The 25,297-nt window shown below is 45.1% G+C and overlaps 2 protein-coding genes across 13 annotated transcripts in view; one reads left to right on the top strand and one right to left on the bottom strand.

Annotated features, from left to right (window-relative positions):
* LOC131935718 (protein-cysteine N-palmitoyltransferase HHAT) overlaps positions 1–1,318 on the top strand; it is a 57,721-nt gene extending 56,403 nt beyond the window's left edge. For all 10 annotated transcript variants that reach the window (XM_059292294.1, XM_059292298.1, XM_059292292.1 and 7 more), the window contains 2 exons: positions 978–1,064; positions 1,218–1,318. In XM_059292294.1, the coding sequence (XP_059148277.1) occupies positions 978–1,064; positions 1,218–1,267 (137 nt within the window). In that variant the 3' untranslated portion in view covers positions 1,268–1,318. The remainder of the gene's footprint in view (positions 1–977; positions 1,065–1,217) is intronic.
* Positions 1,272–25,297, bottom strand: part of LOC131935717 (nuclear valosin-containing protein-like) — an 88,734-nt gene continuing 64,708 nt past the window's right edge. For 2 of the 3 annotated variants that reach the window (XM_059292288.1, XM_059292289.1), the window contains exons 14-24: positions 23,159–23,328; positions 21,946–22,028; positions 19,402–19,566; positions 14,884–14,988; positions 10,689–10,751; positions 10,435–10,557; positions 4,808–4,907; positions 4,500–4,606; positions 3,217–3,293; positions 1,556–1,715; positions 1,272–1,461 (exon numbers count right to left, since the gene is read on the bottom strand). In XM_059292288.1, coding sequence (XP_059148271.1) covers positions 1,372–1,461; positions 1,556–1,715; positions 3,217–3,293; positions 4,500–4,606; positions 4,808–4,907; positions 10,435–10,557; positions 10,689–10,751; positions 14,884–14,988; positions 19,402–19,566; positions 21,946–22,028; positions 23,159–23,328 — 1,243 coding nt within the window. In that variant the 3' untranslated portion in view covers positions 1,272–1,371. The remainder of the gene's footprint in view (positions 1,462–1,555; positions 1,716–3,216; positions 3,294–4,499; positions 4,607–4,807; positions 4,908–10,434; positions 10,558–10,688; positions 10,752–14,883; positions 14,989–19,401; positions 19,567–21,945; positions 22,029–23,158; positions 23,329–25,297) is intronic. The other variant, XM_059292291.1, reaches the window with a different exon arrangement.

The following is a 25,297-nucleotide window of genomic DNA, read 5'->3' on the forward strand; positions in this document are numbered from 1 at the left end:
ATTTAGTGCCTGTTGCAGTTTTACTGCTGAATATAGTCATACCCCTTAATTTAGTGCATGTTGCAGTTTTACTGCTGAATATAGTCATACCCCTTAATTTAGTGCATGTTGCAGTTTTACTGCTGAATATAGTCATACCCCTTAATTTAGTGCATGTTGCAGTTTTACTGCTGAATATAGTCATACCCCTTAATTTAGTGCCTGTTGCAGTTTTACTGCTGAATATAGTCATACCCCTTAATTTAGTGCATGTTGCAGTTTTACTGCTGAATATAGTCATACCCCTTAATTTAGTGCATGTTGCAGTTTTACTGCTGAATATAGTCATACCCCTTAATTTAGTGCCTGTTGCAGTTTTACTGCTGAATATAGTCATACCCCTTAATTTAGTGCATGTTGCAGTTTTACTGCTGAATATAGTCATACCCCTTAATTTAGTGCCTGTTGCAGTTTTACTGCTGAATATAGTCATACCCCTTAATTTAGTGCCTGTTGCAGTTTTACTGCTGAATATAGTCATACCCCTTAATTTAGTGCCTGTTGCAGTTTTACTGCTGAATATAGTCATACCCCTTAATTTAGTGCCTGTTGCAGTTTTACTGCTGAATATAGTCATACCTCTTAATTTAGTGCCTGTTGCAGTTTTACTGCTGAATATAGTCATACCCCTTAATTTAGTGCATGTTGCAGTTTTACTGCTGAATATAGTCATACCTCTTAATTTAGTGCCTGTTGCAGTTTTACTGCTGAATATAGTCATACCCCTTAATTTAGTGCCTGTTGCAGTTTTACTGCTGAATATAGTCATACCTCTTAATTTAGTGCCTGTTGCAGTTTTACTGCTGAATATAGTCATACCCCTTAATTTAGTGCCTGTTGCAGTTTTACTGCTGAATATAGTCATACCCCTTAATTTAATGCCTGTTGCAGTTTTACTGCTGAATATAGTCATACCCCTTAATTTCTGTCATTTCCAGCCTCCTGGGGTCCTGTCTGCATCCAGTATTTTATTTTCACGTCTGGTATCCATTGTGCTCTGCAGCTCCGGCAAAAGTTTGCTCGAGGTAATTTGTTTTTTCATTTAGTTTAGTGCTGGTGACATTTTTCTATCTGGCTACATGTTATGGAGCATTATGCAATAGGTTTAAGAACATTGAGTGTTCAATTCTAACTCAGCTAATCAAAAGTTTGAGATTAATTCATTTTTTTTTTGGTAGGTTGCCAGGAAATGAAAAGTCAATCCTCATGTGACAAAAAAAAGCAATAAGAAGTTAAAGTCAAAGTTTTGTTTTATTTACAAATAAAATTGGACATGAAAGTTTTTGGTTTTGTTAACAATTGAACTGAAAGGTAGCCTTAGTCCACTGGTCATCATTCAAGCTCCATGGGAGACAATCCATCTGGTACTTGTGCTGCTTTATGTTCCAGAAGTTTCCTGACAGCTTCATAATTTCTTTTGGCCTGGTCATACAAACACAACAGAGTGAGACAAATCATCCTACCCTCACCCCCCCTCCCCCCACGGTACAAAAAAACTCCCCCCTCAACCACTAACCTCATTATCCACAGATGGTTTGACTTTTCCAAAAGCCACTTCAAAATGTGCCAGATTGACCTGAGGTAGAAAACTACCGTCATAGGTTGCAGTGGCTTCAATGATTTGCTCCAGGCATACTTCCCTCGCCACCTGAACCAAATTCCCTAGATCTGCCCCTCTAAAGAAAAAAATAAAATGTACCATAGATCTGCCCCTCTAAAGAAAAAAATAAAATGTACCATAGATCTGCCCCTCTAGAGAAAGAAAAATAAAATGTACCATAGATCTGCCCCTCTAAAGAAAAAAAATAAAATGTACCATAGATCTGCCCCTCTAAAGAAAGAAAAATAAAAATGTACCATAGATCTGCCCCTCTAAAGAAAGAAAAATGTACCATAGATCTGCCCCTCTAGAGAAAGAAAAATGTACCATAGATCTGCCCCTCTAAAGAAAAAAATAAAATGTACCATAGATCTGCCCCTCTAGAGAAAGAAAAATAAAATGTACCATAGATCTGCCCCTCTAGAGAAAGAAAAATGTACCATAGATCTGCCCCTCTAGAGAAAGAAAAATGTACCATAGATCTGCCCCTCTAGAGAAAGAAAAATAAAATGTACCATAGATCTGCCCCTCTAGAGAAAGAAAAATGTACCATAGATCTGCCCCTCTAGAGAAAGAAAAATGTACCATAGATCTGCCCCTCTAGAGAAAGAAAAATGTACCATAGATCTGCCCCTCTAGAGAAAGAAAAATGTACCATAGATCTGCCCCTCTAGAGAAAGAAAAATGTACCATAGATCTGCCCCTCTAGAGAAAGAAAAATGTACCATAGATCTGCCCCTCTAGAGAAAGAAAAATGTACCATAGATCTGCCCCTCTAGAGAAAGAAAAATGTACCATAGATCTGCCCCTCTAGAGAAAGAAAAATGTACCATAGATCTGCCCCTCTAAAGAAAAAAATAAAATGTACCATAGATCTGCCCCTCTAGAGAAAGAAAAATAAAATGTACCATAGATCTGCCCCTCTAGAGAAAGAAAAATGTACCATAGATCTGCCCCTCTAGAGAAAGAAAAATGTACCATAGATCTGCCCCTCTAGAGAAAGAAAAATGTACCATAGATCTGCCCCTCTAGAGAAAGAAAAATGTACCATAGATCTGCCCCTCTAGAGAAAGAAAAATGTACCATAGATCTGCCCCTCTAGAGAAAGAAAAATGTACCATAGATCTGCCCCTCTAGAGAAAGAAAAATGTACCATAGATCTGCCCCTCTAGAGAAAGAAAAATGTACCATAGATCTGCCCCTCTAGAGAAAGAAAAATGTACCATAGATCTGCCCCTCTAGAGAAAGAAGAATAAAATGTACCATAGATCTGCCCCTCTAGAGAAAGAAAAATGTACCATAGATCTGCCCCTCTAGAGAAAGAAAAATGTACCATAGATCTGCCCCTCTAGAGAAAGAAAAATGTACCATAGATCTGCCCCTCTAAAGAAAGAAAAATGTACCATAGATCTGCCCCTCTAGAGAAAGAAAAATGTACCATAGATCAGCCCCTCTAGAGAAAGAAAAATAAAATGTACCATAGATCTGCCCCTCTAGAGAAAGAAAAATGTACCATAGATCTGCCCCTCTAGAGAAAGAAAGACGTGGTGAGTTTGTGACTTGACGAAAGAACTTACGAAAAGCCATCACATCTTTTGTCTCTGCCAATCTTGTTTAAGTCGACATCAGTGGCTAACTTTGGTCGAGTTCCATTCTGTCAGGAATACATTCTTAATTATTAGACTCACCGGTGTAAAGAAGTCTGACAAAACATCTCGGTGTAAGGAAAGATGTCTGACAAAACATCTCGGTGTAAGGAAAGATGTCTGACAAAACATCTTAGTCAAAATATTCAAGTGTCTGGCTAGTCAGGGAGGGGGGAAGGCTAGTGCAGGGCACGAGACAGAATCTCATAATCTGATAGTAAGTTTGCCTGGATTATAGCGTGCTTACATGATAGTTTGAAGGTTTGAAATCACTGACGTCATGAGATAACTTTTTCATCACACACTCAACAACTTATTATCTTGCCACATCATAGCAAGTTTTTTAAATTCATTTGTAGGTGTAGATGCAGATGTTTGTTTAGCCCAGGTGTAGATGCAGATGTTTGTTTAGCCCAGAATTGTCAAAAGTGAGCCTTTCTTAGTAGCAGCAATTCCGTTCAACTCTTGCAGCCCAACTCAGCATTAAGCTGCAGATCACTTGATCTGACTCCCTTTTCAACGACTTTTTCTCTGCAAATCTTTTGACTTTTTATGATATGGAAGCACATGGTCAATACACTGGAACGTTTTATTTCTATCCCTGATTAACAGACCATTTTTCAAGTACAATAAATCGGGTTCATTGAAAACCTCAGACAGACAACACACAGACAGACAACACACAGACAGACAACACACAGACAGACAACACAGCCAAGCTAGGCTGATGACATAAACATGAATCACAAGCTGACCTACAAAGATCCCTTGAACTGACCAGCTATTTTTCCTCGAGGTTCTAGAACTAACGTGAACCACAGTGGTGAAAACAATGATGGAAATAATGTAAGGGAGACAATGTGTGTCATCAAGGGTTGCAGAAATTCATTCCATTAGATTTGATAGAATGTTAAGAGAACTAAAGTTAAAGTTTCATTCGGACTATCAAACTTTGAAGCACTACACAGATATCCCTCCTGCCCCCTACTTTAGCTAGTTGAGACACATCCCACAAGTCTGTATTCCTGCTAGCACACATCTAAACCTAACCTAAAACTATAAAGCTAAGTGTGAATAAAGAGATAACCTAAAACTATAAAGCTATGTGTGAATAAAGAGAGGGAGGGGTGAAGTCGTTTACAGTTTGCCTTTTTGGTCTACACCCATGTAGACCCAGCTATAGACCCATGTAGACCCATGTAGATCAAGCTCACCTTTGTCAAGGCTCGTAGAATCTCCACCCTACCATTAGGGGTGGGCAGGCCCACATAAATGATTTTATCCATCCGACCAGGGCGCAGGAATGCTTTATCAAGTCTGTCTGTAAAAATTGGATACAAGGGAAAGATGAAATAATAGAATTGTGGGGTGTGGGGGATTGATAAAAAATTGGAAAGAAAGATGAAATAAAATAATTGTGGGGGAGATGTTTAAAGGAGAGGTCACCAAACATCATTTGGGATAGATAGAAATGTGAATGATTGTATGGATGAGAATGATTGTACTGATAAAATGATTGTACCCAGTCTGTTAGTTGCTGCAATGACGTAGACTTCTGTCCTCTGCTCCAGGCCAGACATCTCCAAAAGTAGTTGGTTAGTCACACGGCTAGTTGAGTTCTCCTACAGTAGAGAGAGATGGTTAGTCACATGGCTAGAGAGAGATGGTTAGTCACACGGCTAGTTGAGTTCTCCTATAGTAGAGAGAGATGGTTGTCACACGGCTAGAGAGAGATGGTTAGTCACACGGCTAGTTGAGTTCTCCTATAGTAGAGAGAGATGGTTGTCACACGGCTAGAGAGAGATGGTTAGTCACACGGCTAGTTGAGTTGTCCTACAGTAGAGAGAGATGGTTAGTCACACGGCTAGTTGAGTTCTCCTATAGTAGAGAGAGATGGTTAGTCACACGGCTAGAGAGAGATGGTTAGTCACACGGCTAGAGAGAGATGGTTAGTCACACGGCTAGAGAGAGATGGTTAGTTACACGGCTAGTTGAGTTCTCCTACAGTAGAGAGAGATGGTTAGTCACATTGCTAGAGAGAGATGGTTAGTCACACGGCTAGAGAGAGATGGTTAGTCACACGGCTAGAGAGAGATGGTTAGTCACACGGCTAGTTGAGTTCTCCTACAGTAGAGAGAGATGGTTAGTCACACGGCTAGTTGAGTTCTCCTATAGTAGAGAGAGATGGTTAGTCACACGGCTAGAGAGAGATGGTTAGTCACATGGCTAGAGAGAGATGGTTAGTCACACGGCTAGTTGAGTTCTCCTACAGTAGAGAGAGATGGTTAGTCACACGGCTAGAGAGAGATGGTTAGTCACACGGCTAGAGAGAGATGGTTAGTCACACGGCTAGTTGAGTTCTCCTACAGTAGAGAGAGATGGTTAGTCACATGGCTAGAGAGAGATGGTTAGTCACACGGCTAGAGAGAGATGGTTAGTCACACGGCTAGAGAGAGATGGTTAGTCACACGGCTAGTTGAGTTCTCCTACAGTAGAGAGAGATGGTTAGTCACACGGCTAGAGAGAGATGGTTAGTCACACGGCTAGAGAGAGATGGTTAGTCACACGGCTAGTTGAGTTCTCCTACAGTAGAGAGAGATGGTTAGTCACACGGCTAGAGAGAGATGGTTAGTCACACGGCTAGAGAGAGATGGTTAGTCACATGGCTAGTTGAGTTCTCCTACAGTAGAGAGAGATGGTTAGTCACACGGCTAGAGAGAGATGGTTAGTCACACGGCTAGAGAGAGATGGTTAGTCACACGGCTAGTTGAGTTCTCCTACAGTAGAGAGAGATGGTTAGTCACATGGCTAGAGAGAGATGGTTAGTCACACGGCTAGAGAGAGATGGTTAGTCACACGGCTAGTTGAGTTCTCCTACAGTAGAGAGAGATGGTTAGTCACATGGCTAGAGAGAGATGGTTAGTCACACGGCTAGTTGAGTTCTCCTACATTAGAGAGAGATATTTAGTCACGTGGCTAGAGAGAGATGGTTAGTCACACGGCTAGAGAGAGATGGTTAGTCACACGGCTAGTTGAGTTCTCCTACAGTAGAGAGAGATGGTTAGTCACATGGCTAGAGAGAGATGGTTAGTCACACGGCTAGAGAGAGATGGTTAGTCACACGGCTAGAGAGAGATGGTTAGTCACACGGCTAGAGAGAGATGGTTAGTCACACGGCTAGAGAGAGATGGTTAGTCACACGGCTAGTTGAGTTCTCCTACAGTAGAGAGAGATGGTTAGTCACATGGCTAGAGAGAGATGGTTAGTCACACGGCTAGTTGAGTTCTCCTACAGTAGAGAGAGATGGTTAGTCACACGGCTAGTTGAGTTCTCCTACAGTAGAGAGAGATGGTTAGTCACACGGCTAGAGAGAGATGGTTAGTCACACGGCTAGTTGAGTTCTCCTACAGTAGAGAGAGATGGTTAGTCACACGGCTAGTTGAGTTCTCCTACAGTAGAGAGAGATGGTTAGTCACACGGCTAGAGAGAGATGGTTAGTCACACGGCTAGAGAGAGATGGTTAGTCACACGGCTAGTTGAGTTCTCCTACAGTAGAGAGAGATGGTTAGTCACATGGCTAGAGAGAGATGGTTAGTCACACGGCTAGTTGAGTTCTCCTACAGTAGAGAGAGATGGTTAGTCACATGGCTAGAGAGAGATGGTTAGTCACACGGCTAGAGAGAGATGGTTAGTCACACGGCTAGAGAGAGATGGTTAGTCACACGGCTAGAGAGAGATGGTTAGTCACACGGCTAGAGAGAGATGGTTAGTCACATGGCTAGAGAGAGATGGTTAGTCACACGGCTAGAGAGAGATGGTTAGTCACACGGCTAGAGAGAGATGGTTAGTCACACGGCTAGTTGAGTTCTCCTACAGTAGAGAGAGATGGTTAGTCACACGGCTAGAGAGAGATGGTTAGTCACACGGCTAGTTGAGTTCTCCTACAGTAGAGAGAGATGGTTAGTCACACGGCTAGAGAGAGATGGTTAGTCACACGGCTAGAGAGAGATGGTTAGTCACACGGCTAGTTGAGTTCTCCTACAGTAGAGAGAGATGGTTAGTCACATGGCTAGAGAGAGATGGTTAGTCACACGGCTAGTTGAGTTCTCCTACAGTAGAGAGAGATGGTTAGTCACATGGCTAGAGAGAGATGGTTAGTCACACGGCTAGTTGAGTTCTCCTACAGTAGAGAGAGATGGTTAGTCACACGGCTAGAGAGAGATGGTTAGTCACATGGCTAGAGAGAGATGGTTAGTCACACGGCTAGAGAGAGATGGTTAGTCACACGGCTAGTTGAGTTCTCCTACAGTAGAGAGAGATGGTTAGTCACACGGCTAGAGAGAGATGGTTAGTCACACGGCTAGAGAGAGATGGTTAGTCACACGGCTAGTTGAGTTCTCCTACAGTAGAGAGAGATGGTTAGTCACACGGCTAGAGAGAGATGGTTAGTCACACGGCTAGAGAGAGATGGTTAGTCACACGGCTAGTTGAGTTCTCCTACAGTAGAGAGAGATGGTTAGTCACACGGCTAGAGAGAGATGGTTAGTCACACGGCTAGAGAGAGATGGTTAGTCACACGGCTAGTTGAGTTCTCCTACAGTAGAGAGAGATGGTTAGTCACATGGCTAGAGAGAGATGGTTAGTCACACGGCTAGAGAGAGATGGTTAGTCACACGGCTAGAGAGAGATGGTTAGTCACACGGCTAGTTGAGTTCTCCTACAGTAGAGAGAGATGGTTAGTCACACGGCTAGAGAGAGATGGTTAGTCACATGGCTAGTTGAGTTTTCCTACAGTAGAGAGAGATGGTTAGTCACACGGCTAGTTGAGTTCTCCTACAGTAGAGAGAGATGGTTAGTCACACGGCTAGAGAGAGATGGTTAGTCACACGGCTAGTTGAGTTCTCCTACAGTAGAGAGAGATGGTTAGTCACATGGCTAGAGAGAGATGGTTAGTCACACGGCTAGAGAGAGATGGTTAGTCACACGGCTAGTTGAGAGATGGTTAGTCACACGGCTAGAGAGAGATGGTTAGTCACACGGCTAGTTGAGTTCTCCTACAGTAGAGAGAGATGGTTAGTCACATGGCTAGAGAGAGATGGTTAGTCACACGGCTAGTTGAGTTCTCCTACAGTAGAGAGAGATGGTTAGTCACATGGCTAGAGAGAGATGGTTAGTCACACGGCTAGTTGAGTTCTCCTACAGTAGAGAGAGATGGTTAGTCACACGGCTAGAGAGAGATGGTTAGTCACACGGCTAGATGAGTTGTCCTACAGTAGAGAGAGATGGTTAGTCACACGGCTAGAGAGAGATGGTTAGTCACATGGCTAGAGAGAGATGGTTAGTCACACGGCTAGTTGAGTTCTCCTACAGTAGAGAGAGATGGTTAGTCACATGGCTAGAGAGAGATGGTTAGTCACATGGCTAGAGAGAGATGGTTAGTCACATGGCTAGTTGAGTTCTCCTACAGTAGAGAGAGATGGTTAGTCACACGGCTAGAGAGAGATGGTTAGTCACACGGCTAGAGAGAGATGGTTAGTCACACGGCTAGAGAGAGATGGTTAGTCACACGGCTAGAGAGAGATGGTTAGTCACACGGCTAGTTGAGTTCTCCTACAGTAGAGAGAGATGGTTAGTCACATGGCTAGAGAGAGATGGTTAGTCACATGGCTAGAGAGAGATGGTTAGTCACACGGCTAGTTGAGTTCTCCTACAGTAGAGAGAGATGGTTAGTCACACGGCTAGAGAGAGATGGTTAGTCACATGGCTAGTTGAGTTCTCCTACAGTAGAGAGAGATGGTTAGTCACACGGCTAGAGAGAGATGGTTAGTCACACGGCTAGAGAGAGATGGTTAGTCACACGGCTAGAGAGAGATGGTTAGTCACACGGCTAGAGAGAGATGGTTAGTCACACGGCTAGAGAGAGATGGTTAGTCACACGGCTAGTTGAGTTCTCCTACAGTAGAGAGAGATGGTTAGTCACATGGCTAGAGAGAGATGGTTAGTCACACGGCTAGAGAGAGATGGTTAGTCACACGGCTAGTTGAGTTCTCCTACAGTAGAGAGAGATGGTTAGTCACACGGCTAGAGAGAGATGGTTAGTCACACGGCTAGAGAGAGATGGTTAGTCACACGGCTAGTTGAGTTCTCCTACAGTAGAGAGAGATGGTTAGTCACATGGCTAGAGAGAGATGGTTAGTCACACGGCTAGAGAGAGATGGTTAGTCACACGGCTAGAGAGAGATGGTTAGTCACACGGCTAGTTGAGTTCTCCTACAGTAGAGAGAGATGGTTAGTCACATTGCTAGAGAGAGATGGTTAGTCACACGGCTAGAGAGAGATGGTTAGTCACACGGCTAGAGAGAGATGGTTAGTCACACGGCTAGTTGAGTTCTCCTACAGTAGAGAGAGATGGTTAGTCACGTGGCTAGAGAGAGATGGTTAGTCACACGGTTAGAGAGATGGTTAGTCACACGGCTAGTTGAGTTCTCCTACAGTAGAGAGAGATGGTTAGTCACACGGCTAGAGAGAGATGGTTAGTCACACGGCTAGAGAGAGATGGTTAGTCACACGGCTAGTTGAGTTCTCCTACAGTAGAGAGAGATGGTTAGTCACATGGCTAGAGAGAGATGGTTAGTCACACGGCTAGAGAGAGATGGTTAGTCACACGGCTAGAGAGAGATGGTTAGTCACACGGCTAGTTGAGTTCTCCTACAGTAGAGAGAGATGGTTAGTCACACGGCTAGAGAGAGATGGTTAGTCACACGGCTAGAGAGAGATGGTTAGTCACACGGCTAGAGAGAGATGGTTAGTCACACGGCTAGAGAGAGATGGTTAGTCACACGGCTAGAGAGAGATGGTTAGTCACACGGTTAGAGAGAGATGGTTAGTCACACTGTTAGTTGAGAGATGGTTAGTCACAGTTAGAGAGAGATGGTTAGTCACATGGCTAGAGAGAGATGATTAGTCACACGGCTAGAGAGAGATGGTTAGTCACACAGTTAGAGAGAGATGGTTAGTCACACGGTTAGAGAGAGATGGTTAGTCACACGGCTAGTTGAGAGATGGTTAGTCACACAGTTAGAGAGAGATGGTTAGTCACACGGTTAGAGAGAGATGGTTAGTCACACGGCTAGTTGAGACCTGACCTACCTCAGAGCTGGAAGACCTGCGAGGGCAGATGGAATCTATCTCATCAAAGAATATGACACATGGCGCCAAGCTGCCTGCTCTTTTAAACAGATCTCTGACATTTTTTTCACTCTCTCCCACATACTGGGAACAAAAAAAGTTTGACTCACTCAGATCATGTGGAATCTTCTGGATAGGTCAGACTAGTTTGTGACAGTGTTGCCACTACCCAGGTCAGACTATACTTTGTGACAGTGTTGCCACTACCAGCTTACCTTGTTGAGCAGTTCCGGACCTTTGATATAAAGAAAGTTGATCCCAGCTTCATTAGCTACTGCCTGGTGTGGTTCAGAGAAGACAACATGTCAATACTTGAACCTTAAACCCAACCCTATTTCAATACCTATCATTTCCATTCTTAAACCCTAAACCCCACTGAGTTTTAACTAATCATGACATTAGATTCTCAAATTTACCAATATTCAAACTAAAATCTAAACAAATTTACCAAAATTCAAACTAAAATCTAAAGAAATTTACCAATATTCAAACTAAAATCTTAAAAAATTTCAACTCTAAAATTCAAAGAATCCTCACATAAACAATGTTTTAAAATTGACAAATATTTTCTACTTAGCCTTTGAGTAAACATCTTTGTACAATCTTGAAAGAAAAACATGCGGAGATTGCACATGTAACATAAACTAGTTTTCAGTCTTTGTCATTGGCGTCGCTAGGTCGGGTGTCACCCAGCGCCGTAGCTCATGGTGTAATTCCCCCCACCCCCTTTTTTTTTCTCACCCTCCCCAAGTAAAAGGTTTAAAGTGTTCACATTTAATAATAACGCTGTTTATACATAGTCTATTATTAATGGCTACAGGACATTACCCCCCTGGATATTCCCCCCCCGTATTTACCCCCCTGTCAATTACCCCCCCCCCCCCTCTCAAGTTAGAATCCTAACTCTAACTAGGATTCTATACCTATATACTACTTTAATCCAAACCTTAAGAAAAAGACCAAAACCTAAGCATCCACCTTAGCCTAAAACTTCACACAAAACCAAAACCAAAGCTAGACACATTCCTAACCATAAAACTAGCTGTAACCCTAACCCTAACACAAGCCCTAAACCTAGCCCTAACCCTGGCTCTAAAACCTAACCCTAACCCTAAAACCTAACCCTAACCCTATCCCTAGCTCTGAAACCTAACCCTAACCCAAACCCTAAACCTAGCCCTAACTCTAACCCTGTCCGGGGGGGGGGGGGGGGGTAATGTCCTAATGGGCGGGGGGTAATTGACAGGGGGGAAATGCCCTGTTCCCATTATTAATACAGCTAGGTGTAGCATTGTTTTCTCTATACTTTGGTTATTAATACAGCTAGGTGTAGCATTGTTTTCTCTATACTTTGGTTATTAATACAGCTAGGTGTAGCATTGTTTTCTCTAAACTTTGGTTATTAATACAGCTTGATGTAGCATTGTTTTCTCTAAACTTTGGTTATTAATACAGCTAGGTGTAGCATTGTTTTCTCTAAACTTTGGTTATTAATACAGCTAGGTGTAGCATTGTTTTCTCTATACTTTGGTTATTAATACAGCTTGATGTAGCATTGTTTTCTCTATAGGTTACATTTTGACGGTGTTATTATGTCCTTTCATCAATTTTTTAATTCTAATTAACCTTCATTGAGCAGGAGACATTTTTATTTTACTTCTATTGCAATTTTTTGTCTCCCCCCCCCCCCTAATGGTGTCACCCAGTGCAGTCCGCACCCCCTGCACCCACGTTGTGACGCCTTCTGTCTTTGTACGTCTATGTCTGTCTGTTTACCCTAGCCACAGATGTTTTCCCACAGCCAGGAGGTCTGTCTGTCTGTCTGTTTACCCTAGCCACAGATGTTTTCCCACAGCCAGGGGGTCTGTCTGTCTGTCTGTTTACCCTAGCCACAGATGTTTTCCCACAGCCAGGAGGTCCGTCTGTCTGTCTGTCTGTCTGTCTGTCTGTTTACCCTAGCCACAGATGTTTTCCCACAGCCAGGAGGTCTGTCTGTCTGTCTGTCTGTCTGTTTACCCTAGCCACACATGTTTTCCCACAGCCAGGAGGTCCGTCCGTCTGTCTGTCTGTCTGTTTACCCTAGCCACAGATGTTTTCCCACAGCCAGGAGGTCTGTCTGTCTGTCTGTCTGTTTACCCTAGCCACAGATGTTTTCCCACAGCCAGGAGGTCTGTCTGTCTGTCTGTTTACCCTAGCCACAGATGTTTTCCCACAGCCAGGAGGTCCGTCCGTCTGTCTGTCTGTCTGTTTACCCTAGCCACAGATGTTTTCCCACAGCCAGGAGGTCCGTCCGTCTGTCTGTCTGTCTGTTTACCCTAGCCACAGATGTTTTCCCACAGCCAGGAGGTCCGTCCGTCTGTCTGTCTGTCTGTTTACCCTAGCCACAGATGTTTTCCCACAGCCAGGAGGTCCGTCCGTCTGTCTGTCTGTCTGTTTACCCTAGCCACAGATGTTTTCCCACAGCCAGGAGGTCCGTCCGTCTGTCTGTCTGTCTGTTTACCCTAGCCACAGATGTTTTCCCACAGCCAGGAGGTCCGTCCGTCTGTCTGTCTGTCTGTTTACCCTAGCCACAGATGTTTTCCCACAGCCAGGAGGTCCGTCCGTCTGTCTGTCTGTCTGTTTACCCTAGCCACAGATGTTTTCCCACAGCCAGGAGGTCCGTCCGTCTGTCTGTCTGTCTGTTTACCCTAGCCACAGATGTTTTCCCACAGCCAGGAGGTCCGTCCGTCTGTCTGTCTGTCTGTTTACCCTAGCCACAGATGTTTTCCCACAGCCAGGAGGTCCGTCCGTCTGTCTGTCTGTCTGTTTACCCTAGCCACAGATGTTTTCCCACAGCCAGGAGGTCCGTCCGTCTGTCTGTTTACCCTAGCCACAGATGTTTTCCCACAGCCAGGAGGTCCGTCCGTCTGTCTGTTTACCCTAGCCACAGATGTTTTCCCACAGCCAGGAGGTCCGTCCGTCTGTCTGTTTACCCTAGCCACAGATGTTTTCCCACAGCCAGGAGGTCTGTCTGTCTGTCTGTTTACCCTAGCCACAGATGTTTTCCCACAGCCAGGAGGTCTGTCTGTCTGTCTGTTTACCCTAGCCACAGATGTTTTCCCACAGCCAGGAGGTCCGTCCGTCTGTCTGTCTGTCTGTTTACCCTAGCCACAGATGTTTTCCCACAGCCAGGAGGTCCGTCCGTCTGTCTGTTTACCCTAGCCACAGATGTTTTCCCACAGCCAGGAGGTCCGTCCGTCTGTCTGTCTGTCTGTCTGTTTACCCTAGCCACAGATGTTTTCCCACAGCCAGGAGGTCCGTCCGTCTGTCTGTCTGTTTACCCTAGCCACAGATGTTTTCCCACAGCCAGGAGGTCCGTCCGTCTGTCTGTCTGTCTGTTTACCCTAGCCACAGATGTTTTCCCACAGCCAGGAGGTCCGTCCGTCTGTCTGTTTACCCTAGCCACAGATGTTTTCCCACAGCCAGGAGGTCTGTCTGTCTGTCTGTTTACCCTAGCCACAGATGTTTTCCCACAGCCAGGAGGTCCGTCCGTCTGTCTGTCTGTCTGTTTACCCTAGCCACAGATGTTTTCCCACAGCCAGGAGGTCTGTCTGTCTGTCTGTTTACCCTAGCCACAGATGTTTTCCCACAGCCAGGAGGTCTGTCTGTCTGTCTGTCTGTTTACCCTAGCCACAGATGTTTTCCCACAGCCAGGAGGTCCGTCCGTCTGTCTGTTTACCCTAGCCACAGATGTTTTCCCACAGCCAGGAGGTCTGTCTGTCTGTCTGTCTGTCTGTTTACCCTAGCCACAGATGTTTTCCCACAGCCAGGAGGTCTGTCTGTCTGTTTACCCTAGCCACAGATGTTTTTCCACAGCCAGGAGGTCTGTCTGTCTGTCTGTCTGTCTGTTTACCCTAGCCACAGATGTTTTCCCACAGCCAGGAGGTCTGTCTGTCTGTCTGTCTGTTTACCCTAGCCACAGATGTTTTCCCACAGCCAGGAGGTCTGTCTGTCTGTCTTTCTGTCTGTTTACCCTAGCCACAGATGTTTTCCCACAGCCAGGAGGTCTGTCTGTCTGTCTGTTTACCCTAGCCACAGATGTTTTCCCACAGCCAGGAGGTCTGTCTGTCTGTCTGTCTGTTTACCCTAGCCACAGATGTTTTCCCACAGCCAGGAGGTCTGTCTGTCTGTCTGTCTGTTTACCCTAGCCACAGATGTTTTCCCACAGCCAGGAGGTCTGTCTGTCTGTCTGTTTACCCTAGCCACAGATGTTTTCCCACAGCCAGGAGGTCTGTCTGTCTGTCTGTCTGTTTACCCTAGCCACAGATGTTTTCCCACAGCCAGGAGGTCTGTCTGTCTGTCTGTCTGTTTACCCTAGCCACAGATGTTTTCCCACAGCCAGGAGGTCTGTCTGTCTGTCTGTCTGTTTACCCTAGCCACAGATGTTTTCCCACAGCCAGGAGGTCCGACCAGCAAGACACCAGCAGCTGAAGACATGCCCAAGGCTTGATACAATTCTGGTCTTTTGGTCCTTTCCTGGCAAAGTTCACAGTAACTCATCAAACACTAACTCAACATAGACACTTCAGTGGAAAACATTAGCATCCACCTAGTGGAGGCATTAAGGCAGCCATCTAGTGGAGGCATTAAAGCATCCACCTAGTGGAGGCATTAAGGCAGCCATCTAGTGGAGGCATTAAGGCAGCAATCTAGTGGAGGCATTAAGGCAGCCACCTAGTGGAGGCATTAAGGCATCCACCTAGTGGAGGCATTAAGGCAGCCATCTAGTGGAGGCATTCCACCTAGTGGAGGCATTAAGGCATCCACCTAGTGGAGGCATTAAGGCATCCATCTAGTGGAGGCATTAAGGCAGCCATCTAGTGGAGGCATTAAGGCAGCCACCTAGTGGAGGCATTAAGGCATCCACCTAGTGGAGGCATTAAGGCAGCCATCTAGTGGAGGCATTCCACCTAGTGGAGGCATTAAGGCATCCACCTAGTGGAGGCATTAAGGCATCCATCTAGTGGAGGCATTAAGGCAGCCACCTAGTGGAGGCATTAAGGCATCCACCTAGTGGAGGCATTAAGGCATCCACCTAGTGGAGGCATTAAGGCATCCATCTAGTGGAGGCATTAAGGCATCCATCTAGTGGAGGCATTAAGGCAGCCATCTAGTGGAGGCATTAAGGCATCCATCTAGTGGAGGCATTAAGGCAGCCACCTAGTGGAGGCATTAAGGCATCCACCTAGTGGAGGCATTAAGGCAGCCATCAAGTGGAGGCATTAAGGCATCCATCTAGTGGAGGCATTAAGGCATCCACCTAGTGGAGGCATTAAGGCAGCCATCTAGTGGAGGCATTAAGGCAGCCATCTAGTGGAGGCATTAAGGCATCCACCTAGTGGAGGCATTAAGGCAGCCATCTAGTGGAGGCATTAAGGCATCCATCTAGTGGAGGCATTAAGGCATCCATCTAGTGGAGGCATTAAGGCATTCATCTAGTGGAGGCATTAAGGCATCCACCTAGTGCAGGCATTAAGGCAGCCATCTAGTGGAGGCATTAAGGCATCCACCTAGTGGAGGCATTAAGGCAGCCATCTAGTGGAGGCATTAAGGCATCCACCTAGTGGAGGCATTAAGGCAGCCACCTAGTGGAGGAATTAAGGCATCCACCTAGTGGAGGCATTAAGGCATCCATCTAGTGGAGGCATTAAGGCATCCATCTAGTGGAGGCATTAAGGCAGCCACCTAGTGGAGGCATTCCACCTAGTGGAGGCATTAAGGCAGCCACCTAGTGGAGGCATTAAGGCAGCCACCTAGTGGAGGCATTCCACCTAGTGGAGGCATTAAGGCAGCCACCTAGTGGAGGTATTCCACCTAGTGGAGGCATTAAGGCATCCATCTAGTGGAGGCATTAAGGCAGCCACCTAGTGGAGGCATTCCACCTAGTGGAGGCATTAAGGCAGCCATCTAGTGGAGGCATTCCACCTAGTGGAGGCATTAAGGCAGCCACCTAGTGGAGTCATTAAGGCAGCCATCTAGTGGAGGCATTAAGGCAGCCATCTAGTGGAGGCATTAAGGCAGCCACCTAGTGGAGGCATTAAGGCATCCATCTAGTTGAGGCATTAAGGCATTCATCTAGTGGAGGCATTAAGGCATCCACCTAGTGCAGGCATTAAGGCAGCCATCTAGTGGAGGCATTAAGGCAGCCACCTAGTGGAGGCATTAAGGCAGCCATCTAGTGGAGGCATTAAGGCAGCCACCTAATGAAGGCATTAAGGCAGCCACCTAGTGGAGGCATTAAGGCAGCCACCTAGTGGAGGCATTCCACCTAGTGGAGGCATTCCACCTAGTGGAGGTATTCCACCTAGTGGAGGCATTAAGGCATCCACCTAGTGGAGGCATTAAGGCAGCCACCTAGTGGAGGCATTAAGGCAGCCACCTAGTGGAGGCATTAAGGCAGCCATCTAGTTGAGGCATTAAGGCATCCACCTAGTGGAGGCATTAAGGCATACATCTAGTGGAGGCATTAAGGCATCCACCTAGTGGAGGCATTAAGGCATCCACCTAGTGGAGGCATTAAGGCAGCCATCTAGTGGAGGCATTAAGGCAGCCATCTAGTGGAGGCATTAAATCAGCCACCTAGTGGAGGCATTAAGGCATCCACCTAGTGGAGGCATTAAGGCAGCCATCTAGTGGAGGCATTCCACCTAGTGGAGGCATTAAGGCATCCACCTAGTGGAGGCATTAAGGCAGCCATCTAGCGGAGGCATTAAGGCATCCACCTAGTGGAGGCATTAAGGCATCCATCTAGTGGAGGCATTAAGGCATCGATCTAGTGGAGGCATTAAGGCAGCCACCTAGTGGAGGCATTCCACCTAGTGGAGGCATTAAGGTAGCCACCTAGTGAAGGCATTAAGGCAGCCACCTAGTGGAGGCATTAAGGCATCCACCTAGTGGAGGCATTAAGGCAGCCACCTAGTGGAGGCATTAAGGCAGCCATCTAGTGGAGGCATTCCACCTAGTGGAGGCATTAAGGCAGCCACCTAGTGGAGGCATTAAGGCAGCCATCTAGTGGAGGCATTAAGGCAGCCATCTAGTGGAGGCATTAAGGCAGCCACCTAGTGGAGGCATTAAGGCAGCCATCTAGTGGAGGCATTAAGGCAGCCACCTAGTGGAGGCATTAAGGCATCCACCTAGTGGAGGCATTAAGGCATCCATCTAGTGGAGGCATTAAGGCAGCCATCTAGTGGAGGCATTAAGGCAGCCATCTAGTGGAGGCATTAAGGCATCCACCTAGTGGAGGCATTAAGGCATCCACCTAGTTGAGGCATTAAGGCATCCACCTAGTGGAGGCATTAAGGCATACATCTAGTGGAGGCATTAAGGCATCCACCTAGTGGAGGCATTAAGGCATCCACCTAGTGGAGGCATTAAGGCAGCCACCTAGTGGAGGCATTAAGGCAGCCACCTAGTGGAGGCATTAAGGCAGCCACCTAGTGGAGGCATTAAGGCAGCCATCTAGTGGAGGCATTAAGGCAGCCACCTAGTGGAGGCATTAAGGCATCCACCTAGTGGAGGCATTAAGGCATCCACCTAGTGGAGGCATTAAGGCATCCACCTAGTGGAGGCATTAAGGCATCCATCTAGTGGAGGCATTAAGGCATCCATCTAGTGGAGGCATTAAGGCATCCACCTAGTGGAGGCATTAAGGCAGCCACCTAGTGGAGGCATTAAGGCAGCCATCTAGTGGAGGCATTAAGGCAGCCATCTAGTGGAGGCATTAAGGCATCCACCTAGTGGAGGCATTAAGGCATCCACCTAGTGGAGGCATTAAGGCAGCCACCTAGTGGAGGCATTAAGGCATCCACCTAGTGGAGGCATTAAGGCATCCACCTAGTGGAGGCATTAAGGCATCCATCTAGTGGAGGCATTAAGGCATCCACCTAGTGGAGGCATTAAGGCATCCACCTAGTGGAGGCATTAAGGCAGCCACCTAGTGGAGGCATTAAGGCAGCCACCTAGTGGAGGCATTAAGGCAGCCACCTAGTGGAGGCATTAAGGCAGCCATCTAGTGGAGGCATTAAGGCAGCCACCTAGTGGAGGCATTAAGGCATCCACCTAGTGGAGGCATTAAGGCATCCACCTAGTGGAGGCATTAAGGCATCCACCTAGTGGAGGCATTAAGGCATCCATCTAGTGGAGGCATTAAGGCATCCATCTAGTGGAGGCATTAAGGCATCCACCTAGTGGAGGCATTAAGGCAGCCACCTAGTGGAGGCATTAAGGCAGCCATCTAGTGGAGGCATTAAGGCAGCCATCTAGTGGAGGCATTAAGGCATCCACCTAGTGGAGGCATTAAGGCATCCACCTAGTGGAGGCATTAAGGCAGCCACCTAGTGGAGGCATTAAGGCATCCACCTAGTGGAGGCATTAAGGCATCCATCTAGTGGAGGCATTAAGGCATCCATCTAGTGGAGGCATTAAGGCATCCACCTAGTGGAGGCATTAAGGCAGCCACCTAGTGGAGGCATTAAGGCAGCCATCTAGTGGAGGCATTAAGGCAGCCATCTAGTGGAGGCATTAAGGCATCCACCTAGTGGAGGCATTAAGGCATCCACCTAGTGGAGGCATTAAGGCAGCCACCTAGTGGAGGCATTAAGGCATCCACCTAGTGGAGGCATTAAGGCATCCATCTAGTGGAGGCATTAAGGCATCCATCTAGTGGAGGTATAACTTCAACCTCTCATCACTTCATAGAAAATAGATTTGAGGGTCAGATGGGCAAAGTTGTAGGAGTTGAGTACCTAGCAGTGTGTAACATTCAGCTAGGAGTGAGTACCTAGCAGTGTGTAACATTCAGCTAGGAGTGAGTACCTAGCAGTGTGTAACATTCAGCTAGGAGTGAGTACCTAGCAGTGTGTAACATTCAGCTTGGAGTGTGTAACTCACCATAATGCACAAGTTGAGCGTGGAGTACCTAGCAGTACTCACCATAATGCACAAGTTGAGCTGCTTCCTGATGTTGTCCAGACCTCCAATATCATCCCATGTTGTGTTGGGGACCAGTAGCACGTCTTCTTGTTTGGCTGTTGGCTTGACCTCTGTCATAGCTTTCTAGAACAATCAGAACCACAATGTAGTGGGACCACAACAATCTCATGTAGTGGGGACCACAACAATCTGATGTAGTGGGGACCACAACAATCTCATGTAGTGGGGACCACAACAATCTCATGTAGTGGGGACTACAACAATCTCATGTAGTGGGGACCACAACAATCTCATGTAGTGGGGACCACAACAATCTCATGTAGTGGGGACCACAACAATCTCATGTAGTGGGGACCACAACAATCTCATGTAGTGGGGACCACAACAATCTCATGTAGTGGGGACTACAACAATCTCATGTAGTGGGGACCACAACAATCTCATGTAGTGGGGACCACAACAATCTCATGTAGTGGGGACCACAACAATCTGATGTAGTGGGGACCACAACAATCTCATGTAGTGGGGACCACAACAATCTCATGTAGTGGGGACTACAACAATCTCATGTAGTGGGGACCACAACAATCTCATGTAGTGGGGACCACAACAATCTCATGTAGTGGGGACCACAACAATCTCATGTAGTGGGGACCACAACAATCTCATGTAGTGGGGACCACAACAATCTCATGTAGTGGGGACCACAACAATCTGATGTAGTGGGGACCACAACAATCTCATGTAGTGGGGACCACAACAATCTCATGTAGTGGGGACCACAACAATCTCATGTAGTGGGGACCACAACAATCTCATGTAGTGGGGACCACAACAATCTCATGTAGTGGGGACCACAACAATCTGATGTAGTGGGGACCACAACAATCTCATGTAGTGGGGACCACAACAATCTCATGTAGTGGGGACCACAACAATCTCATGTAGTGGGGACCACAACAATCTGATGTAGTGGGGACCACAATAATCTCATGTAGTGGGGACCACAACAATCTCATGTAGTGGGGACCACAACAATCTCATGTAGTGGGGACCACAACAATCTCATGTAGTGGGGACCACAACAATCTGATGTAGTGGGGACCACAACAATCTCATGTAGTGGGGACCACAACAATCTCATGTAGTGGGGACCACAACAATCTCATGTAGTGGGGACCACAACAATCTCATGTAGTGGGGACCACAACAATCTCATGTAGTGGGGACCACAACAATCTCATGTAGTGGGGACCACAACAATCTGATGTAGTGGGGACCACAACAATCTCATGTAGTGGGGACCACAACAATCTCATGTAGTGGGGACCACAACAATCTCATGTAGTGGGGACCACAACAATCTCATGTAGTGGGGACTACAACAATCTCATGTAGTGGGGACCACAACAATCTCATGTAGTGGGGACCACAACAATCTGATGTAGTGGGGACCACAACAATCTCATGTAGTGGGGACCACAACAATCTCATGTAGTGGGGACCACAACAATCTCATGTAGTGGGGACTACAACAATCTCATGTAGTGGGGACCACAACAATCTCATGTAGTGGGGACCACAACAATCTGATGTAGTGGGGACCACAACAATCTCATGTAGTGGGGACCACAACAATCTCATGTAGTGGGGACCACAACAATCTCATGTAGTGGGGACTACAACAATCTCATGTAGCAAGGTTCGGGTCCACTATAGAATGGTCACGCTTGAATGAGACAAATGCCCAAAAGCCTGAAGGCCGTTTATCATAAAAAAAAGTTTACATTGTATGTTACCAAACCAAACAGTCTTTCGTAATTAATTTAAATTTGAAAATTTGATAAACAATACATAATGTCACTTATTTTATTAAGTAATCGCTTTAGCACACTGTCTATACAATTCGCCTCCTCATTCTATTGTTAAATGATCACCACACAAATTAAGCATGACAAGATACATCAAACAAACACGCCTTTGTTTAATATTGCCAGACGCCGCGCCGCCTATACCGTGTCATAAACGCTATATTACCACTGCAACATGTAGGCTAAGAAAGGTGTTCAAAAGAATGTTAAGACACAGCAGCAAACATGATCTTACATTTATTAAAGAATAAAGAAGTTTTTAAAAAATTATTAAAGCATATTATAAAAAAATAAAAGCTTACTTTAAAAATTACAAACAAATTTGTTTTTATGCTTGGAACTATGAAGATTATCAAACGAATGAGAATATGCAATTGGTAATACAATTTTTTGTTTAATATTTACATTTTTCGGACAAACAGCCTTCGGGCAAGTGGCTTTTGGGACTTTGTCGCATTCGGGAAATCGGCCTTTGGGCAAACGACATTCGGGCGAGTGTCTTTCTGGAAAACGTCCAGCTCGCATAAGGTGTGTGATAAAGGGAAAGCACAACCCTGACCCTGACCCACAACCCTGACCCTAACCCTGACCCACAACCCTAACCCTAACCCTAAACCAATTGAAAACTGACTTGAAAATCCGACTTGAGCAGGGTCAATTGAAAATTGTCAAGATCCTCCGCTGAGAAGATGACTTTCCTCAGTCTTTTGTTTCCTGAAAAATAGGACAAACACAAAGCATCTTTATCCCTTACAAACTTTGTACACACCCTCTTTATGCCTTACAAACTTTGTACACAACATCTTTATGTCTTACAAACTTTGTACACACCATCTTTATGCCTTACAAACTTTGTACACACCCTCTTTATGCCTTACAAACTTTGTACACACCATCTTTATGCCTTACAAACTTTGTACACACCATCTTTATGCCTTACAAACTTTGTACACACCATCTTTATGCCTTACAAACTTTGTACACACCATCTTTATGCCTTACAAACTTTGTACGCCCCATCTTTATGTCTTACAAACTTTGTACACACCATCTTTATGTCTTACAAACTTTGTACACACCATCTTTATGCCTTACAAACTTTGTACACACCATCTTTACGCCTTACAAACTTTGTACACACCATCTTTACGTGCTACAAACTTTGTACACACCATCTTTACACCTTACAAACTTTGTACACACCATCTTTACGCCTTACAAACTTTGTACACACCATCTTTACGTCTTACAAACTTTGTACACACCATCTTTATGTCTTACAAACTTTGTACACACCATCTTTATGTCTTACAAACTTTTTACACACCATCTTTATGTCTTACAAACTTTGTACACACCATCTTTATGTCTTACAAACTTTGTACACACCATCTTTATGTCTTACAAACTTTGTACACACCATCTTTATGTCTTACAAACTTTTTACACACCATCTTTATGTCTTACAAACTTTGTACACACCATCTTTATGTCTTACAAATTTTGTACACACCATCTTTATGTCTTACAAACTTTGTACACACCATCTTTATGCCTTACAAACTTTGTACACACCATCTTTATGTCTTACAAACTTTGTACACACCATCTTTATGCCTTACAAACTTTGTACACACCATCTTTATGTCTTACAAACTTTGTACACACCATCTTTATGTCTTACAAACTTTGTACACACCATCTTTATGTCTTACAAACTTTGTACACACCATCTTTATGTCTTACAAACTTTGTACACACCATCTTAATGTCTTACAAACTTTGTACACACCATCTTTATGTCTTACAAACTTTGTACACACCATCTCTGATCAAAATTTTACCTTCTGGTGGGCCAGCAAGCTCTAAAAGTTTTCTGTTGAAGGCGCAGGCGTTGGTGATAGAGATGAGGGTCTTAAGGTCACTGCCCACATAGCCAGGGGTCAGGTCAGCCACGTCAGACAGGGACACGTCCTCACCCAGCACAACATCGCGGCACAAGGCGTCCAGGATGCTGCGGACATACGCTGGTTCAACCAATGTGGACATACGCTGGTTTAACCAATGTGGACATACCAGGGTTCATGCTCAAAAGTTCAAATAAAATTCCAGGAGTTTTCCAGGACTTTTCCAGGAGTTTAAAAAAAAATTCAAGGAGATTTTAAAAACAAAAAAGAAACCCAATTTGTACATTTTTTTTAAAAAAAGCGTACTTAATAATACATTTAATTAGCTAAGCCAATGCAAAAATTTAATTTCAGTAAAAGTAAAACAATATATTAGTTACATATTAGGATAGAGGCTATCAATCTGACTACAGACCAGTTTGAATTTTCAAAATCTGACCATAAACAAAAAAGTTATGATTTTTTTTTGTCATTAAAAAAAATAGATTTTTCAGACAACCGGGATAGACCCTGAAAGAGAATAAATACTGGGAGGGTATGGACCAAATTTTTAAGAGTTTTTCACTATAAAAGAGGTATAAATGCAAGCAGACTTCACCAATAAATATCATTTCGTGATATTTTATTGATTTTGGATGCCAAATCCAATGATGCTAGGCTAGCCGGCCAACCCGATGAACGTGTCAGACGAATATTATGTAATTTCAGAGACAAAAGTCTGGCAAGATTTCTTGATCTATGCCCAAGGATTAGTAACATCAACTCCACAAAGTGAAGGGGGAAGGGAGGTGGGGTATGAAACCACCGTACGAGTGTTACACAACATCAAAGGCGACTATCGTCGGCTTGTCGCGTCACGGCACGGAGTAGTGGGGGGGTTAGCTATGGATATTACGTTGGGTGTTACATACCGTATCCGGGTTTTCTAAAGAAGATTAATTTTGACGATTAGTCCTGAGCCGTAAATACTACAACTTGTTTTTGCTGTTTCATTAGTTTAAGACAAAGTTATGAAACATGCCTGTCTACTTTAAAAATCCAAAAGCCGACAAGTCAAACACGGGAACACATGTAGGCCTATCTATCTTTAGAAATTGTTTATAGTATCATCCAATCGGGTCAATCGCCTTGCGTCACGTGACCACACATTCAGCTGTGCCACACGATGTGTAGATCACGGCAGTGCGATTCAGTCGGACGACGGCCGATGCGTTTATTTTTATTTTCGTCCCATTTAAAAACTACTATTCAATTATTGGCGGAACAAAATCAAATAATTTCGGTCGGGTTTTGCGCCGCGGGTTAATGAAATTTCATGAGATTTCAGGGGAATTTTTTAAATTCCAGGAGAATTCCAGGAGATTTTTACGTTTTTTAAGATTCCAGGAGTTTTCCAGGACCTCCTGGAATTTCAGGAGGCCGCACGAACCCTGACATACGCTGGTTTAACCAATGCGGACATACGCTGGTTTAACCAATGCGGACATACGCTGGTTCAACCATTGTGGACATACGCTGGTTCAACCATTGTGGACATACGCTGGTTCAACCATTGTGGACATACACTGGTTCAACCATTGCGGACATACGCTGGTTCAACCATTGTGGACATACGCTGGTTCAACCATTGTGGACATACGCTGGTTCAACCATTGTGGACATACACTGGTTCAACCATTGCGGACATACGCTGGTTCAACCATTGTGGACATACGCTGGTTTAACCAATGTGGACATACGCTGGTTCAACCATTGTGGACATACGCTGGTTCAACCATTGCGGACATACGCTGGTTCAACCATTGCGGACATACGCTGGTTCAACCAATGTGGACATACGCTGGTTCAACCATTGTAGACATACGCTGGTTCAACCATTGCGGACATACGCTGGTTCAACCATTGTGGACATACGCTGGTTTAACCAATGTGGACATACGCTGGTTCAACCATTGCGGACATACGCTGGTTTAACCAATGTGGACATACACTGGTTCAACCATTATGGACATACACTGGTTCAACCATTGCGGACATACGCTGGTTTAACTAATGTGGACATACACTGGTTCAACC

The sequence above is a fragment of the Physella acuta genome, unplaced genomic scaffold (assembly GCF_028476545.2).
Source record: "Physella acuta isolate Inbredline_101_S28 unplaced genomic scaffold, ASM2847654v3 ptg000155l, whole genome shotgun sequence".
Taxonomy (NCBI): Eukaryota; Metazoa; Mollusca; class Gastropoda; family Physidae; genus Physella; species Physella acuta.